Below are 20,215 nucleotides of genomic sequence, written 5' to 3' on the forward strand. Positions count from 1 at the left end.
AGCCAACCCGAGTATAAGCCAAGACCCCTAATTTTACCATCAAAAACTGGGAAAACCTATTGACTCGAGTATAAGCCAAGGGTGGGAAATGCATTAGTCACAGACCCCCCCAGTATGTATACAGCCTGCCCCCAGTAGTATACAGCACAGCCCCCAGTAGTATACAGCACAGCCCCCAGTAGTATACAGCACAGCCCCCAGTAGTATACAGCCTGCCCCCAGTAGTATACAGCACAGCCCCCAGTAGTATACAGCACAGCCCCCAGTAGTATACAGCACAGCCCCCAGTAGTATACAGCACAGCCCCCAGTAATATACAGCCAGCCCAGCATTAAAAGAAAATAATAAAACTTATATACTCCCCGACCTGCAGCGCCCCTCCCCCGATGTCCACGCGGGTCCTCTTCTGGCTTCGGCGCCCGTCTTCTGTCTTCACTAACTTCGTGCCGGGCGCCGCCATTGTTCTCCCCTGGACGGCGCCTTGTATGACGCCCCTGGGCGCCACCTGGAGGAAAAACATGGCGGCGCCCGGCACGAAGTTAGTAAAGACAGAAGACGGGTGCCGAAGCCAGAAGAGGACCCGCGCAGACATTGGGGGAGCAGCGCTGCAGGTCGGGGTCACCGGAGGGTGAGTATATAAGTTTATTATTTTTAAAATATTTTTTATGACTCGTGTATGACTGTATGACTCGTGTATAAGCCGAGGGGATGTTTTTAAGCACATTTTTTGTGCTGAAAAACTCGGCTTATACACGAGTATATACGGCGTCCCTTCCGTAATGACCCATACAATAAAACTAAATCATTATTATACCCACACAATGAACACTGGAAAAGAAATACCCACCAAAAATTATGACTTTTACCAATATTGTCCCACACAAAAATGGTACAGTTATAAAGAACAACATGTCCTGCAAAAAACAAGCTCTCATTCAGCTATATAGCCCAAAAAAATTAAATACTGTATATACTCAAGTATAAGCCAACCAGTGTATAAGCCGAGACCCCCAATTTTACCACAAAAAACTGGGAAAAACGAATGACTTGAGTATAAGCCGAGGGTGGGAAATGCATTGGTCACAGCCCCCCCAGTATATAGCCAGTAAGCCCCCAGTAGTATACAGCCAGCCAGCCCCTATGTAGTATACAGCCAGCCCCTATGTAGTATACAGCCAGCCAGCCCCTATGTAGTATACAGCCAGCCCCTATGTAGAATACAGCCAGCCAGCCCCTATGTAGTATACAGCCAGCCAGCCTACAGTAGTATACAGCCAGCCAGCCTACAGTAGTATACAGCCAGCAAAATAGGTAAATGTAAGCAAAAACCTAGAAATTTGGTTTCACGATAATCGAAGTGACCTGCTGAATAAATTTAACATATTACTTAGGGTATATGGTGAACACCAAAATAAATGTAAAAAATCTATTACAGCTTTTTTTTTTCTACAACCCCCCACAAAAAAGTTAATTTTTTTTTAAACAATATGGCATAGCCACCCCAATGTTATAGTGCAAAAAAGTGCACCATGAACAAACTAAAAACCACTTAATTCTATGGCTAATGCATGGCCCTCCTTCCCTTCTGTGCCTTGCTGAGTGCCCCTACAAGTAACATCCACATGTGGGGAAAAATTGCATAACAAATTTTAAGATGGGTTTTCTCTTTTTATCTTTTATAAAAATGTAAATTTTAGGGCTAAATGGGAACATTACCGACAAAATCGGACCATTCTAAATTTCACCTGCAGCGCTGCACAGAGCTTGCCAATTAAATCACTGTCCCCTCACAATCTAATCAACTTGCCAGTATGTTTTTGGAGTGTGGGAGGAAATTGAAGGACCCAGAAGAAAACATCTGAAAATGTCAAGGGGTTAATGATCTTCCTAAAAGCTGTTTCTGACAGTTTAAGGGGTGCAGATTCGAAAATGGGTTGATCTAGGCCTGAAAACAAGCTAATTGCAAATTTTTAAAATGCCTAAATTTTTCCAAAAAAAAAAAAAATTATCATCAATTTTTTTAAAATAAACACAAAAAACTTATCAGCCAAAATTTACTCATTTATCTTAAAATCGCTTTGATAAGGAAAAATGTTTAAAAGTTATAACCATATAAAGCGACACAAGTCAGAATAAAAAAAATGTGGCTGAGCCTTGAGGTATAAACGGCTACGTCCTGAAGGGGTTAAAGAAAAGTCCAGGATAAGGCAACACAAGTGAATGTCAAAACTGCCCTCTTCTGGTAGAAGACAAAAAGATCATTCTAAAACTACAGCCCAGAACAAATCTGCCCGAGGAGACAACATTACTAGTATAAATTTTAGCTAGAAGTCTGCTGTAGGCTGCGTTCACACAGCGCGCGTCAAGCAGGCTAAGCTCTTCCCCACAGCAATTCAGTTGCGCTGCAAAATGCAACACTAATGCTGAGCTAGGTTCTTCAGGGTGGAGTCACACGTAGGGTACGGGGGCGCTGTCTTGCATCGTTTCCATAGAACCACATTTTTGAATGTTTTGAACGCGTTTTGGGCCGTTTTTAAGCAGTGGGTTTTTGAAAACGCATGCGTTTTTAACACAGATAATTGGTCAAACCTGTCACAAACGTATGCATTTTCCAAAAACATATTTTTTACGGACTCCTTAAAAACGGGCCAAAAACGCGTTCAAAACGCCACGTGTGTCATCACCCTCAGGCATTCGTATTGTAATTAACACTAACCCCTTCACGCTCCATGACGGATATATCCGCAGCGGAGCTATGAAGGGTGTATGAAGAGGGCTCACAGACTGAGCCCTCTTCATACAGAGATGGGCTTTACTGCATATCGCAGCAAAGACCCATCGCTAAAACCCGCGGTCGGTGCATGCACCGACCACGGGTGTCAACCTGTTGTTTGCCACCGGCACATGGGATCGTCGCTCCCCCTTTAATAAAATATTAAAAGTTCAAATCACCCCTCTTTCCCTAGAACTGATATAAAACATAATAAACAGTAAACATCACAGACACGTTAGGTATCGCCACGTCCCAAAATGCCCGAGCTATCAAAATATAAAACCTGTTACGCCCGGAGGAGACTTCTGAGATGGGAAATGGCGCCCAAATGTCCGAAATGCGACTTTTACACCTATTTACATGACATAAAAAATGTAATAAAAAATGATCAAAATGTCGAGCAGTCCTCAAAATGGTAGCAATGAAAACGTCGGCTCATTTTGCAAAAATTGACACCTCACACAGCTCCGAACAAAGTATGAAAAAGTTATTAGTGTCAGAAATGTTTTTCTCTTTCGTACACATTCGTTTATTTTTTAAAAATGTATTAAAACACAATAAAACCTGTATAAATTTGGTATCACCGCGATCGTACCAACCAAAGAGTAAAGGAGCGCAGAGTGAAAGTCGTAAAAACTGAGCCCACAAGAACATGACGCACACACGTTTTTTAAAAAAAAATTTCCACATTTGGATTTTTTTTTCCGGCTTCCCACTACATGGCAGGGAATAATAAAATTTGTTACGCACGAAATAAGCCCTCACACAGCTCTGTACACGGAAAAGTGAAAAACGTATGGATTTTTGAAGATGGAGAGCGAGAAATGAGCGAAAATACCCTGCGTCCTTAAGGGGTTAATGATATACACTCACCGGCCACTTTATTTGGTACACCATGCTAGTAACGGGTTGGACCCCCTTTTGCCTTCAGAACTGCCTCAATTCTTCGTGGCATAGATTCAACAAGGTGCTGGAAGCATTCCTCAGAGATTTTGGTCCATATTGACATGATGGCATCACACAGTTGCCGCAGATTTGTCGGCTGCACATCCATGATGCGAATCTCCCGTTCCACCACATCCCAAAGATGCTCTATTGGATTGAGATCTGGTGACTGTGGAGGCCATTTGAGTACAGTGACCTCATTGTCATGTTCAAGAAACCAGTCTGAGATGATTCCAGCTTTATGACATGGCGCATTATCCTGCTGAAAGTAGCCATCAGATGTTGGGTACATTGTGGTCATAAAGGGATGGACATGGTCAGCAACAATACTCAGGTAGGCTGTGGCGTTGCAACCATGCTCAATTGGTACCAAAGAGTGCCAAGAAAATATTCCCTACACCATGACACCACCAGCCTGAACCGTTGATACAAGGCAGGATGGATCCATGCTTTCATGTTGTTGACGCCAAATTCTGACTCTACCATCCGAATGTCGCAGCAGAAATCGAGACTCATCAGACGAAGCAACGTTTTTCTAATCTTCTACTGTCCAATTTCGATGAGCTTGTGCAAATTGTAGCCTCAGTTTCCTGTTCTTACCTGGTGTGATCTTCTGCTGCTGTAGCCCATCTGCCTCAAAGTTCGACGTACTGTGCGTTCAGAGATGCTCTTCTGCCTACCTTGGTTGTAACGGGTGGCGATTTGAGTCACTGTTGCCTTTCTATCAGCTCGAACCAGTCTGCCCATTCTCCTCTGACCTCTGGCATCAACAAGGCATTTCCGCCCACAGAACTGCCGCTCACTGGATGTTTTTTATTTTTTGGACCATTGTCTGTAAACCCTAGAGATGGTTGTGCGTGAAAATCCCAGTAGATCAGCAGTTTCTGAAATACTCAGACCAGCCCTTCTGGCACCAACAACCATGCCACGTTCAAAAGGCACTCAAATCACCTTTCTTCCCCATACTGATGCTCGGTTTGAACTGCAGGAGATTGTCTTGACCATGTCTGCATGCCTAAATGCACTGAGTTGCCGCCATGTGATTGGCTGATTAGAAATTAAGTGTTAACGAGCAGTTGGACCGGTGTACCTAATAAAGTGGCCGGTGAGTGTATGTCCATTTGTTGTAAAGAGGTGTATAAAGAGGGCCCACAGACACAGCCCTCTCCATACACTGCGGGTGTCAACTCTATTAAATGCTGACATCTAGCACTGGCTGCCACAGTTGGTACTGGCACCAATTGTTGTTGGTACTCGTCGGTGCTGCAGTTGAACTCGTCTGTGGCACCAAACAGCTTTAATCCTGGGCACCATCGATCGTTGACCCCCCTCCGATGACATTATCGAAGAGGACCAATCAGTGCAATGACAGCTGGGAACTGGTTAAAGGCTCCTATAGCTTCTTTAGGATATCTGTCTGTGACGGACTGTAATATAGAGGAAGTACATCTACAGTGTAAGTCAAAAGAGTTGTATTGCAGTACATTGCAGAAGTGACCAGACCCCCTAGGGGTAAAGTACCCTCAGTGGCTAAAATAACAGTAAAAAAAAAAATGAAAAAATAAAAGGTTTTTAAACAATAAATAAATATTCAAATCGCCTGTCCCTTCAACATATAAACAAGATCATAAACATATCATAGATTGGCGCATCAAAAAATGTTCAATTAAAATATAAAAACAATTATTTCCAGTGATGAACCATGTAAAATGAAAATAGCACCTAAATGTCCAAATTGCCACTTCAGCCTCCAATCCAACTTTTAATAAAAAGTGATTAAAAGGTGTTACAGTTTTTAAAATTCACCCCATCCCAAAATCAATGACACCTCACACAGCACCTGATTATGAAAAATTACGGGTGTCAGAATATGGTGATGCAAGATATAACAACTATAAACTCTGCAGTAAGCAAAAAATAAGCAATTCTCTAATTTATTCTAATTAGCTATCTGCTGTTTAGCTGCTAGCAGAGGTTCTACCTTGTCCCACCAGGTTGATCTCCTTTTGCCATGCTTGCTGGTAACCATGGGAAACCATATAGAAAAGCTAGAGATTACAGGAGGGACATTGGGAGGAGCAGTAGGACAGGAGTGCAAGAAAACAGGAACTTAATGCTTCAGGTCAGCCAATTATAAACATGCCGTCCTGATTCATATGAATGCCATTAGCTGCCACTTCAGAAATAGCTGAAAATGATTTTATAAGAACGGCTGATTGATATACCAGGCAGTATCTAAGGCTAGGAAGGAGCCAGCAGCATTATAGAGGTATCATTGGAATTGTTGTCAAAGGCTCTCTCCTGCCGTGCTAAAACTATTTTTTGTCAGTAGCTTTACAGATCAATTTTTTTTAAAGGTATTAAGACAACCAAACTACAGGCAGTCCCTGGGTTACGTACAAGATAGGGTCCGGAGGTTTGTTCTTAAGTTGAATTTATATGTAAGTCGAAACTGTATATTTTATAATTGTAGATCCAGACAAAAAATGTTTTTGCCCCAGTGACAATTGGAGTTTAAACATTTGTTGCTGTAATGGGACCACGGATTACCAATAAAGCTTCATTACAGACACCTTCCAGCTGATTATTGAAATCTGGGACTATAGTAAAGCATCCAGAGAGCTTCACCAGAGGTCAGAGGGGTCTGTCTGTAAGTCGGGTGTCCTTAAGTAGGGGACCGCCTGTATATAAATTTGGTATCTCTGCGATCATATAGATCCAAAGAATAAACCCATACAAATAGCTATAAAAATAAAGCCCATCAGAATATGGTGCAAATTAGTTTTTTTATTTGCCAATTCCACCACATCAGAATTTTTTTTCCAGATTCTCAGTATATGGCACAGATTATCATATGTTGCCACAAGAAAATACCTGATCTGTCAAAAGTGTCTAACAGCAAAACAGTTCTAATTGCTTATGGCAACCAATCCGAGCTCAGCATTCATTTAATAAACTGCTGTAAGAAAATGAAAGCTGAGCTCTGATTGGTTGCCATGAGTAAGAACAGTTTTGTCCTTTGTATAATTCTCTCTTTCATGTGAATTCACACTCCTAAGTCATGTGAAAATGAGTATAGAAGAACATTGTCTGACAAAGTAAAGGACATTTGCCAGAGATGAGTCAAGTTTAGAGGCTGCAGGGGGAGTCACATCAAGCACAAGTATCTTGGATTCTATAGCAGCTCTCAGGCTTGAGGTTCAGTGAGCTAGAGCAGTGATTTTCAACCTGTGTGCCGCGGCACACTAGTGTGCCGCGACACAAGGTTGAGTGTGCCGCGGGGGAAAGTTCCCCGAACTAAGCTGCCCCGATATCGAGCTGCCGCCGCGCCCCCTTATTTATGCCCCATACTTACCTCCAAGCCCCGCGTCGGCGATCCGCCCATCTTCTGTAGCTCCTGCACCGCGCGGCCCATGTCACGTGACTGACGCGACCTGACATCAGGTCGCGTAAGTCACGTGACCAGAGGCGCGCGGTGCAGGAGCTACAGAAGGTGAGCGGATCGCCATTAGGAGTGAAGGTACGCGGAAGAAGACATCAAGGGTAAGTATATAGGGTTATTATTTGTATAGGGAAGGCAGCTAGGGTCTTTGTTTTTATTAGTAAAGGTAGGCTGGGGCTTTTTATTTGTTAAAGGGCACCTACCACCACAAATCTACCTATAAAGGTAGATTGGGTGGTAGGTGGATCATTGGGACGTGAGGATAGCCCTTTTAAGGGCTAATCCTCACGTCCCTGCACTTTTTTGAGAACTTTAATTTGATATTTATTCAAATGTACTTATGTGGCTACCGGGGCGTGGAGTAGCCGCTTATGAGATTACACGAGGCGGCTACTCCACGCCCCGGTAGCCACTTTACTCCTCCTACTCACCCATCTTCGGCGCGCAGCTCCGCGTAGCTGCGCGCCCTCGTCCGGCGAGCCTGCCGTCTGCGCATGCGCAGAAGAGCAGGCCCGCGCCTGCGCGGTCACAACTCCGAAACAGGCGCGGGCCTGCTCTTCTGCGCATGCGCAGACGGCAGGCTCGCCGGACGAGGGCGCGCAGCTACGCGGAGCTGCGCGCCGAAGATGGGTGAGTAGGAGGAGTAAAGTGGCTACCGGGGCGTGGAGTAGCCGCCTCGTGTAATCTCATAAGCGGCTACTCCACGCCCCGGTAGCCACATAAGTACATTTGAATAAATATCAAATTAAAGTTCTCAAAAAAGTGCAGGGACGTGAGGATTAGCCCTTAAAAGGGCTATCCTCACGTCCCAATGATCCACCTACCACCCAATCTACCTTTATAGGTAGATTTGTGGTGGTAGGTTCCCTTTAAGGGAGGCCTCTAGGGCCTTTTAATTAGTAAAGGGGGGCCGCTAGGGCCTTTTTATTAGCAAAGGGGGGTCTCTAGGGCCTTTTAATTAGTAAAGGGGGGGCTCTAGGGCCTTTTAATTAGTAAAGGGGGGCCGCTAGGGCCTTTTTATTAGCAAAGGGGGGTCTCTAGGGCCTTTTAATTAGTAAAGGGGGGGCTCTAGGGCCTTTTAATTAGTAAAGGGGGGGCTCTAGGGCCTTTTAATTAGTAAAGGGGGGCCTCTAGGGCCTTTTAACTAGTAAAGAGAGGCCGCTACGGGCTCTTAATTTGTAAAGGGAGGCCGCCACGGGCTCTTAATTTGTAAAGGGAGACCGCTAGGGTCTTTTAATTAGTAAAGGGGGGCAGCTAGGGGCTTTTTATTAGTAAAGGGAGGCTGCTAGGGGCTTTTTATTAGTAAAGGGAGGCAGCTAGGGGCTTTTTATTAGTAAAGGGAGGCTGCTAGGGCCTTTTTATTACGAAAGGGAGGCAGCTAGGGGCTTTTTATTAGTAAAGGGAGGCAGCTAGGGCCTTTTTATTAGTAAAGGGAGGCAGCTAGGGCCTTTTTATTAGTAAAGGGAGGCAGCTAGGGCCTTTTTATTAGTAAAGGGAGGCAGCTAGGGCCTTTTTATTAGTAAAGGGAGGCTGCTAGGGGCTTTTTATTAGTAAAGGGAGGCTGCTAGGGGCTTTTTATTAGTAAAGGGAGGCAGCTAGGGCCTTTTTATTAGTAAAGGGAGGCAGCTAGGGCCTTTTTATTAGTAAAGGGAGGCAGCTAGGGCCTTTTTATTAGTAAAGGGAGGCAGCTAGGGCCTTTTTATTAGTAAAGGGGGGCAGCTAGGGGCTTTTTATTAGTAAAGGGAGACCGCTAGGGCCTTTTTATTAGTAAAGGGGGGCAGCTAGGGGCTTTTTATTAGTAAAGGGAGGCTGCTAGGGCCTTTTTATTAGTAAAGGGAGGCAGCTAGGGGCTTTTTATTAGTAAAGGGAGGCAGCTAGGGGCTTTTTATTAGTAAAGGGAGGCAGCTAGTGGCTTTTTATTAGTAAAGGGAGGCAGCTAGGGGCTTTTTATTAGTAAGGGAGGCATCTAAGGGCTTTTTATTAGTAAAGGGAGGAATCTAGGGGCTTTTTATTAGTAAAGGGAGGCAGCTAGGGGCTTTTTATTAGTAAAGGGAGGCCGCCAGGGGCTTTTTATTAGTAAAGGGAGGCAGCTAGGGCCTTTTTATTAGTAAAGGGAGGCATCTAGGGGCTTTTTATTAGTAAAGGGAGGCAGCTAGGGGCTTTTTATTAGTAAAGGGAGGCAGCTAGGGCCTTTTTATTAGTAAAGGGGGGCAGCTAGGGCCTTTTTATTAGTAAAGGGGGGCAGCTAGGGCCTTTTTATTAGTAAAGGGAGGCAGCTAGGGGCTTTTTATTAGTAAAGGGAGGCATCTAGGGGCATTTTATTAGTAAAGGGAGGCAGCTAGGGCCTTTTTATTAGTAAAGGGAGGCATCTAGGGGCTTTTTATTAGTAAAGGGAGGCAGCTAGGGGCTTTTTATTAGTAAAGGGAGGCCGCCAGGGGCTTTTTATTAGTAAAGGGAGGCCGCTAGGGCCTTTTTATTAGTAAAGGGAGGCCTTTTATGACTGTTTTAGTGTCATTTTGTGCTATTTTGGTTGGTGGTGTGCCTCAGGATTTTCTAAGTTTAAAAAGTGTGCCGCGGCTCAAAAAAGGTTGAAAATCACTGAGCTAGAGAACTGTTGATATAGGCAGTTAAACAAACAGACAGCAACTGGATTTTTATTTGCAGCCCGTAGCTCTGGTTCTGTAGCTCACAGAACCACTAGTCTGATGCAGCCTGAAAGATTAGATTCTTTATCAATCTGTTTACAACAGAATTCAATTGTACCATATTTATCAAAAGGTTTCAGACAGTTTTTTTGACCAGTGCACCTAAAATGCATGTCCGCTGGCATACAAGGGGTGTAAACATATTATACAATATTATCGTTATGCGGACTAGATTCTAAGATTGAGATGTTGATTTTAGAAGTTATTCTGATGGGGGTTTTCTGCCTACCTTTAGGTTAACACTCTAGAAGAATAGAGTTATAGTATATAATACACTGCTCAAAAAAATAAAAGGAACATTCACATGACACATCCTAGATCAGAATGAATGAAATATTTGCTCTGTATTGTTCTGTACAAAGTTGAATGAGCTGATAACAAAAATCACAAAAAAGCAGTGGAAATCAAATGTATTAACCAATGGATTTTGAAGTCACACAAAAATAATGTGGAAAAAAACACGACAGACTGATCCAACTTTGATGTAATGTCAGTAAAACAAGACAAAATGAGGCCGTGTATTGTATGTGGCCTCCACGAGCCTGTATGACCTCCCTAAGATGCCTCCGCAACCCACACAAGTGGCTCGGGTAGTGCAACTCATCCAGGATGGCACTCCAATGTGAGCTGTGGCCAGAAAGTTTGCAGTGTCTGTCAGCGTAGTGTCCAGAGGCTGGAGGCGCTACCAGGAGACAGGCCAGTACACCTGGAGACATTGAGGAGACCATTGGAGGTCAACAACCCTCAGTTAGTAATGGTGTGGGGTGGCATTTCTCTAGAGGGCCGCACAACCCTCCATGTGCTCACCAGAGGAATTCCAACTGCTATTATGTACCGAGAAGAGATCCTCAGACCCCTTGTGAGACCATATGCTGGTGCGGATGTCCTTGGGTTCCTCCTAATGTAGTACAAAGCTAGATCTTATGTAGCTGGAGTGTGTCAGCAGTTCCTTAAAGATGAAGGCTTTGAAGCCATGGACTGGCCCGCTGGTTCCCAAAACTTGAATCTGATTGAGCACATCTGGGACATCAAGTCTCGCTCCATCCACTGACGTCATGTTGCACCACAGACTGTCCAGGAGTTGACAGATGCTTTAGTCCAGGTTTTCAACCTCATCAGGAGCATACTAAGGTATTATAGGGAGATCATACAGGCATGTGGAGGCTACACACAATACAGAGTATCATTTTGTCCTGTTTTATGGACATTACATAAAAGTTGGATCAGCCTGTAGTGTGTTTTGCTTCTTTAATTTTGTGCGTGACTCCAAATCCAGGCCTCCATTGATTAATAAATTTGATTTCCATTGATGACTTTTGAAAAAATTTACATAATAAAGAATAGATGATTTTATAATGATTAATGTATGAAATAACTAGATAAAGGCTGGGATGGGATCCTTGTGAGCTGCTCCAACAGGTAGAGGTGACAGGATAAGTGACACAGACCTGATGACAGGCGTTCTTTAAACAAGTCCTTTAATGGGCATTCCCTCTCCACTGCAAACAGCATATACAACAAGTATATGGCCAATATTATGGTCTTCTCTTTGAACACACTCACCCAAAGAGCCATCACCATCCAGTAAATGGTCATCTTCCAGGGTATGGAAGTCCATCATCCCCCCAGCTCCATCAAGGAGCTCCTCGTCGCTGCTTGCACTGGTAATACTGTTGTAGCTGTTGCGGTAGTAACTTCTCTGAAACAACTGTTCAGACTCCATTTAGCCCCTTACAACCTGCGTGGAGGCAAAAAGAATTATTAGCTTACTGCACATGTGAGCAGGCAATCAATTATTGTTTTTACACATTGTAGAACTGTGGATAAAAAACGTGCATTATATTACAGACCCAGAAAAATTAGGGAAACTCATCTATGTGCCATAGAAAAAAAGTTTGTAGTGTAAATGGAACAGTGGCATCGAGTCATAATTTTAACCAAAGATTTTACCATTTGTTATACATAAATTCCCCATAAAAATTTCCAATAAATTTACAGCCCTATAAAGTTGGAGAATAGTTTTTAATCTGAAAATCAACAAGCGCTTATATCAGATCATTCCCAATGTATCCATATTTTGTCCTGAAAGAAAGTCAGGAGCCACCTCCATGATACACACCTCAAAGAGCGATGGCTACATAGAATTCAATAGCAAGCTTTGTTCTAGTACACAGAGCCAACTTGCTGTCACCAATGTTCTGGGCAGTACACGCTGGTGTCCTTTCCTCCTTGAAATATTAGCAGCATTAATGGTGTAAGCTACAAGACTTAACGCTGGAAAATATATACTGCTCAGTATTAGATCCTTTTACCAGGTCAAGGGGGTAGGAGAAAACATATATTCAATGTAAGAAGTCCAATTTAGCCATTTCTTCTGGTTCCTAGCCAACCACTACAATTCATAAGTGTATTCCGATTATTTGTTGAACAAATATTTTTAGGAAAATAAGAATTACCGTAATATATTGGAATGGTAAAGCCTAAAGAAGTACAGGCAGTCCCTGGGTTACATACAAGATAGGTTCTGTAGGTTTGTTCTTAAGTCGGAACTGTATACTTTATTATTGTCAAATTACAGTTACAGTCAAATTTTTTTTTGGTCTCTGTGACAATTGGATTTTAAAAATGTTGGGTTGTCATAAGAACCAGGATTAACAATAAATCTTAATTACAGACACCTTTGATAACTGTTATAGTTGTTTATTGTAGCCTAGGGCTAAAGTAAAATAAATTACCAATATCCAGAGGTCCGTTTGTAACTAGGGGTCGTATGTAAGTCAGGTGTTCTTAAGTAGGGGACCACCTGTACATAACTTAGATTTTAGAGCTACTGTAACCAAGTGAGATGTGTGTGTGTTGTATAGAATTGAAAGGAGTTTTCCCCTTTCACAATAAAAAAGGCCATCAATTTTACCTCTCCATCAGCTGTTTAACCGGAGGCCCTTTTTCATTTTTGCATTTTCATTTTTCATTCCCCGCCTTCAAAAATCCATAACTTTTTTCTTTTTACCATGTACAGAGCTGTGTGATGGCTTGTTTTCTGTGTAACAAATTGCACTTCATAGTGATGGTATTTGAGGGAAAAATATAGTGAGGGAAAAAAATTCCAAATGCAGCAAAATTGGTGAAAAAACACGTGTTCCCTTTTCTTTTGGGGTTGGATTTTACGGATTTCATTGTGCCCCCTAAATGCGACGTCTACTTTATTCTTTGGGTCAGTACGATTAAGGGGATACCAAATTTGTATAGGTTTTATAATGTTTTCAGACATTTACAAGAATTAAAACCCCCTATACAAAATTTTTCTTCTGGCGCTAATAACTTTTTCATACATCGGTGTACAGAGCTGTGTGTGGTGTCATTTTTTTGCGACTTTTGATGACGTTTTCAATGCTACCATTTTTAAGATTTTTGATCACTTTTTATATTTTTCAAAATGGCAAGAAAGTGCCATTTTCAATTTTGGGCGCTAATTTCCATTAAGGGGTTAAATGCAGTGAAAAAACGTTATTATATTTTGATAGATTGGGCATTTCCAGAGGCGGCTATACCCAATATCTTTATGATTTTTACTGTTTATTTATATTTATATCAGCTCTTTGAAAGGCGGATAATTAGAATTTTTTTTTTAACTCCTTCCCGCCGCGGCCCTTTTTCGATTTTGCGTTTTCATTTTTCACTCCCCACATTCAAAAATCTGAAACTTTTTTATTTTTCCATGTACAGAGCTGTGTGATGGCTTATTTTCTGCGTAACAAATTACACTTCAAAATGGTGGTATTTAATATTTCATGCCATGTACCAGGAAAAAAATTCCAAATGCAGTGAAATTGATAAAAAAACGCATTTGTGCCGTATTCTTGTGGGCTTGGATTTTACGGATTTCACTGTGCACCCCAAATGACATGTCTACTTTATTCTTTGGGTCGGTACGATTACGGGGATACCAAATTTGTATAGGTTTTATAATGTTTTCATACATTTAAAAAAATTAAAACCTCCTGTACAAAATTTTTTTGGGGAATTTTGCCATCTTCTGGGGCTAATAACTTTTTCATACTTTGGTGTATGGAGCTGTGGGTGGTGTCATTTTTTTGCGGATTTTGATGACGTTTACAATGTTATCATTTTTAGGACTGTACGACCTTTTGATCACTTTTTATAGAATTTAAAAAAAAATTTTAAATTATAAATTTATAATTTTTTTATTTTAACTTTTTTTTAATTTTAATTTTTACTATTTTTCAGACTCCCTAGGGTACTTTAACCCTAGGTTGTCTGATCGATCCTATCATATACCGCCATACTACAGTATGGCAATATATGGGGATTTTACTACTCATACATTACCATGTGCTGACAGCACATGGTAATGAATGGGTTAACCCGAAGTAGCTTCGGGTCTTCGTGAGACCCGAAGTTACCATGGCGACGGATCGCCGCTCCCCGATGACGTCACGGGGAGCGACGATCCACGGAAAGATGGCGGCGCATGCGCGCCGCCGTCTTTTTGAAGCCGCCGGCACCTTTGCCGGCGGTGATTAGCGGTAATACACCCGCGATCGGTGCCAGCACCGATCGCGGGTGTTACCGGTAAGCCTTTGCTGCAATATGCAGCAAAGACTTACCGGCTATGGAGAGGGCTCGGCCCGCGAGCCCTCTCCATGTACCGGGAGCCGACATGTGACGTACTATTACGTCACATGTCGGTAAGGGGTTAATATCATTTTTTTTATTTTTTTTAAAATTTTTACTATTTTTCAGACCCCTTAGGGTACATTAACCCTAGGTTGTCTGATCGATCCTACCATATACTGCCTTTTGTACAGTATGGCAGTATATGGGTATTTTCCTTCTCATTCATTGCAATGTGCTAATTGCACATTGTAATCAATGGGTTAAAGCGAGACAGCCCTGGGTCTTTGGAAGACCCGAGTCTGTCATGGCGACCGATTGCGGCCCCCGATGGTGTCACGGGGAACGACGATCTTCACCAGGAAATAAAGTTAGTATTCACCCACTGGCACTGACGTCCCTGGTGTCCTCTGCTTCCCGCAGCACCTCTGCAGGTTCCCGGCCGGGCCGGCAGATACACGTCTATGCGATCTGCCGGCACAGAAACCATGATGAGGCACAGTCACCAGCTGATGACGTATAGTTTGTTTGTGAGGGCAGAACGCATAGATGTGCCGGGAACCCGAAGATGTTCTGTGGGAAGTACTACCTATCTTTTTAGGGTGGGCACTCCACTGGACATTTTTCTTTTAAGGGGGGGTACCCTGCTGGACATTTTATTAATTGGAGGGGCTGCTGTAAACATTTTGTTAGAGAATAGCAGCTTCTTTTCCCACCCTAGGCTTATACTCCAGTCAATATGTTTTCCCAATTTTTGGTGATAAAATTAGGTAGCTCGGTTTATACTTTGGTATATACGGTACTACAGAGCTCATGGAAGGTTTTAAAACAGGCGATTTTTACTATAAAACAGGGATTGCCAAAAATGATATCTCATCCCCTACCTGAGGTATTGTTAGTTTAGTAAAATATGGTGACAAAATCTCTAAGGTTCTCCAACACAAATTTTGACTGACATTTTAGCAGAATCCAAACTGATTCTACTTGGGATAAACAAACCCACATGCAGAAAACAAGAAACAGCAGCTTCACATTGCAGTCAATGGGGAAGGGGGGAAATGTTAGTCAAGTCTCTAGGCAGATTGGCAAAAGAGATGTATAAAATTAACAGATGCCTAAATAAAACACACTACTAAATAGAAAATGTGCAAAATAAAACTGTCTGTAGAGTCATGTGGAGGAATTATCTGTCCAATCCAGCTGGAGCAGTAGACAAATTATCCCGACAGGGGAGATCAGTATAGGGGGTATACACAACTTCCTAACACTATTTATCCCATCACTTACAGGTTACAACACAAATGTGTAGCACCGTACATACCATGCAGGTAGCTAGTAGTGGGCTCCTCTCTGCTGTATGAGAAATTTGATCATTTCTTTCAAGTGAATGAAAGCTGTAATCCAGCCTCATGATCTGGGCACATGCTTCAGATCATATGAGCGCTCTCTGATCTGCAGACATCAACTACATCATTCATAGGATAAGTGCTAGGATCCTGAAGGATAATATAGGGGAATGGCTTCTGCAGCAATACCCTCAACATTCCCACAGCTGCACCCACCCACCACCACCAGGATTCTTCATTTTATATACGGACTATAACATATAATAAAATGCATCTTGTAGTCAGTAAAAGAACGGGCAGCTCTGGACATACTGAAAATAGTCCTGCATCATTAAAAGGCTAAGGGGTTTCCAACTAGATGCATTTTGTAACCCCAAAGTGTATCAAATTGACAGCATTGAACAATTTAATCCAAGCAATTACAAATTTTAGTACTAGGGTGCGGTCAGCACTAAGTCTGTAGCATGTGGGATGGCAGCTTCTACAGCTTAGTAGAGAAATTGTATTCAACTTTTCAAGAGATAAATGCACATTGTTTTTTTTTTTGTTTTTTTTGTGGCTACATATTGTTTTCGATTAAAGAATTGTGATTACTACACTAATAGAAGTCCAAATTCTGAGATGATAACTCCATTACAGGTCGCTGGAAGGAGAGTATGAAAGTTTTTTTTTTTAATAAGCACTTATACACAAGTATATATGGTAAAAGGTATATATGGTATTTTTTATTTTACCGTTGTTTAAGGGACAACACAATAATATATCTGTGAAGCTCATTTCAATTATCTGCAAAAATTGGTTGGTTACCTCTGCTGCCAGGCGTTTTCTGAAAATTTTGTTGCATCAAAGGATAAAGCAATTTTTACATTTTTGACTTTTACAAATACCATATATTTTCTGAAAGCATTGTGCATTTTCAAAATTGTGTTACTGAGGTTATAGATTTAGGCTCCTTCATGCAATTTTGATTCAAAGGGTACAATTTTATGCATAAAAAATGGCAAAAAATGAGTTACCAATAATTTGTTGGCTGATCGGATGCTGTTCCGCACATGAATTTGCATAAAACAATACATAACATCAATAAGAATTCACTACCAAAAACACCAAAACAAAAACCATGCAATATTTGGTTGTAATCCAAAGATGTGTTAAAAAATATATAAACACACAAAATAAAAAGTGCCTATCCTGTCAAAATATGTTTTTTCCCCCAGAAAACAGAGCATACCAAAAAAATAACTTAAATCAATAGACAACCACCTTTATGCAACTTTGCAGCAAACTGTGATAAAATACAAAAATAACATCAAAATGCAAAAATCAATAAAATATATACTCTATATACTATAAACTCTATCTTTCGGCGGATGTACCGCGTGTGAATGTACCCTTATACTGTATATATTGCATATGTATCACAGGAATTGTTTTGATCTGTGATTTTGTGTGCAAATAAATGTTTTCTGGTTTAAAAAAAAAACATGGTCATATGAAACAATAGTAGTGAGGAGTGACACCTAAGGAACAAAATGCTGTACTTTACATAAAGGAGGAAACGAGTACAAAACGACAAAAAGCTAAGCTAAAGAAAACAAATAAAAAAGTCAATCGACTTGCACGCGACGGAAATCGGGGGCGTGGCCAAATGAATTCGGAGAAACCGCCGGATTTTTTAAAAAAAGTGTCGCTGGACACTCGCTTACCTTCACCCGGCAATGGATCGTGAACTCCAGCGGACCTCGTCAGACTTCAACGCAGCAGCGACACCTGGTGGACGTCGGAGGAACTGCCTTAGTGAATCACTGGAAGACCCGAATCCACCGCAGAGAACGCGCCACTGGATCGCGTATGGACCGGGTGAGTAAATCTGCCCCTATGTGTCAAGCATCGTAACACTACATACACTATGTAGTGTGTAAGGCCCCTTCCACACTTGCGAGTGTTATGTGCTGAACTCGCATCACACTCGCAGCCAGTGCTGCCCGGATTGCCCGGCCCGAACGCTGCAAACCGGAACTGAACTCAGCATGTCGGTTCAGTTCCGGTATGCAGTGTTCAGACAGGAAGATCCAGGAAGCACTCGCTGCGAGTGTGATGCGAGTTCAGCACATAACACTCGCAAGTGTGGAAGAGGCCTAAATGTAGTATCATGGAGGTGTAGACCAGAGCTGGAGAGATATGTGTACCCTTCGAGTAGTATGGCCATGGTCACACATGGGTCTACACTATAATAATGATAAGTCTTTATTTATAATGCGCACATAGATTGCTCTGTGCTGCAGATTGATAGTGCTGCACTGAGCTTGCCAAAACAGTCCCTATCCCTGTAGGGCTCACAAACTAATCAACCTACAAGTATGTTTTGGAGTGTGGGAGGAAACCAGAGAACCCAAAAGAAACCCAGGCAAACACGGAGAGAACATACAAACTCTTTGCAGATGTTGAGATATACACAGACCTCTAGTACTATGTCCATGGTGACAACTAGGAGTACACTTAGTAGAATAGACCAGAGCTGGGGAGATGTACACAGACCTCTAGTACTACAGCCGTGGTCACACCTAGGAGTACACTATGTAGTGTGTAAATGTAGCATCATGGAGGTGTAGACCACAGCTGGAGAGATGTGTAGCCTTGTAGTACTATGGCCATGGTGACACCTATGACTATACAACGTAGAGTAAACCAGAGCTGTGGAGTCCCGCACAGCTTGTAGTAGTAGTCATGGTCACACCTAGGAGTACACTATGTAGTGTGTAAATGTAGCATCATGTCAGTGTAGACCATAGCCTTAGGTAATATGTGTAGCCTTGTAGTACTATGCCCATGGTCATACATGGGAGTACACAATGTAGAGTTGACCAGACCTATGGATATGTACACAGCCTTGTAGTACTATGGCCATGGTGACAGGTAGGAGTACACTATGTAGAGTAGACCAGAGCTGGAGATATGTACATAGCCTTGTAGTACTATGGTATTGTGACAGGTAGGAGTACACTATGTAGAGTAGACCAGACCTATGGGCATCTACACATCCTTGTAGTACTATGGCCATGGGGACACGTAGGACCAGAGAGTTGTGCACATAGACGGAGGTTGCTCCTATTACTGTCACATGACTTCATGTGGGAAAGAAAGTTGTCCAACGGGTATCGCTAGAAAGTCGCATCATGTGACCGGCATTGCACAAGCCGCCTGTGCGACCTGTCATGTTATGTGACACTACGCCTCATACATTAGTATTAGGGGCATCTCCGCAAGTCCTCACACTGCCCGCTACATGTCCCAGGCCGCACATCGCCCCATAGCGCTGTGCAGTAACATGGAGGACGTGCCGGGCCTCCTACCTGCACCTGCTCCCCGGGCCGCACAATGCCGCATCCTCTCCTCCGCCGCTCCGTGCTGATGTCACACCGGGCTCTGCGATCCTCTACCTGCTGGAGGAGGGAGCGCACATCCGGCGCCGCTTCCGGGCAGCTGCTGAAGCTGTTGCTAGGGTGGAGAGGGCGTTACTAAGGAGGGGCAGATCTGTCAGCTGAGCGCCGATACTGCCCCCGAGCCTTACATACAGGGGTCCTATATACATTACACTGCTGCCGGGGACTGACCACACAGGCACAAGCTCTGTACAGGGATTGCTCCTCACACAGGGACCAGCCAAACACAGGGACTGCTCCACACAGGCACTAGCTCTGTACAGGGACTGCTCCACACACAGGGACCAGCCAAACACAGGGACTAGCTCTGTACAGGGACTGCTCCTCACACAGGGACCAGCCAAACACAGGGACTGCTCCACACAGGCACTAGTTCTGTACAGGGACTGTTCCACACACAGGGACCAGCCAAACACAGGGACTAACCACACAGGCACTATCTCTGTAAAGGGACTGCTCCACACACAGGGACCAGCTAAACACAGGGACTGCTCCACACACAGGGACCAGCTAAACACAGGGACTGGCTCTACACACAGGGACCAGCTAAACAAAGGGACTGGCTCTACACACAGGGACCAGCTAAACACAGGGACTGGCTCCACACACATGGACCAGCTAAACACAGGGACCAGCTAAACACAGGGACTGCCTCCACACACAGGGACTGCCTCCACACACAGGGACTGCCTCCACACACAGGGACTGACCACACAGGCACTAGTTCTGTACAGGGACTGCTCCACACACAGGGGCTGGCTCCACACAGAGGCCGGCCACATAGAGATTAGCTCCACACACACGGACTGACCACACAGGCACTAGCTCTGTACAGAGACTTCTCCACACACAGGGACCAGCCAAACACAGGGACTGACCACACAGAGAATGGCCACACACAGGGACCCTCCACTCAGGCACCAGCC

General features: G+C 43.2%; 1 protein-coding gene across 2 annotated transcripts in view; it reads right to left on the reverse strand.

Annotated features, from left to right (window-relative positions):
• CLCN3 (chloride voltage-gated channel 3) overlaps positions 1–19,357 on the reverse strand; it is a 51,797-nt gene extending 32,440 nt beyond the window's left edge. For both annotated transcript variants that reach the window (XM_072119932.1, XM_072119916.1), the window contains exons 1-2: positions 19,200–19,357; positions 11,429–11,603 (exon numbers count right to left, since the gene is read on the reverse strand). In XM_072119932.1, coding sequence (XP_071976033.1) covers positions 11,429–11,588 — 160 coding nt within the window. In that variant the 5' untranslated portion in view covers positions 11,589–11,603; positions 19,200–19,357. The remainder of the gene's footprint in view (positions 1–11,428; positions 11,604–19,199) is intronic.
• Between the last annotated feature and the right edge of the window lie 858 nt (positions 19,358–20,215).

This window comes from Engystomops pustulosus, chromosome 1 (genome assembly GCF_040894005.1).
Source record: "Engystomops pustulosus chromosome 1, aEngPut4.maternal, whole genome shotgun sequence".
In the NCBI taxonomy this organism is placed as follows: domain Eukaryota; kingdom Metazoa; phylum Chordata; class Amphibia; order Anura; family Leptodactylidae; genus Engystomops; species Engystomops pustulosus.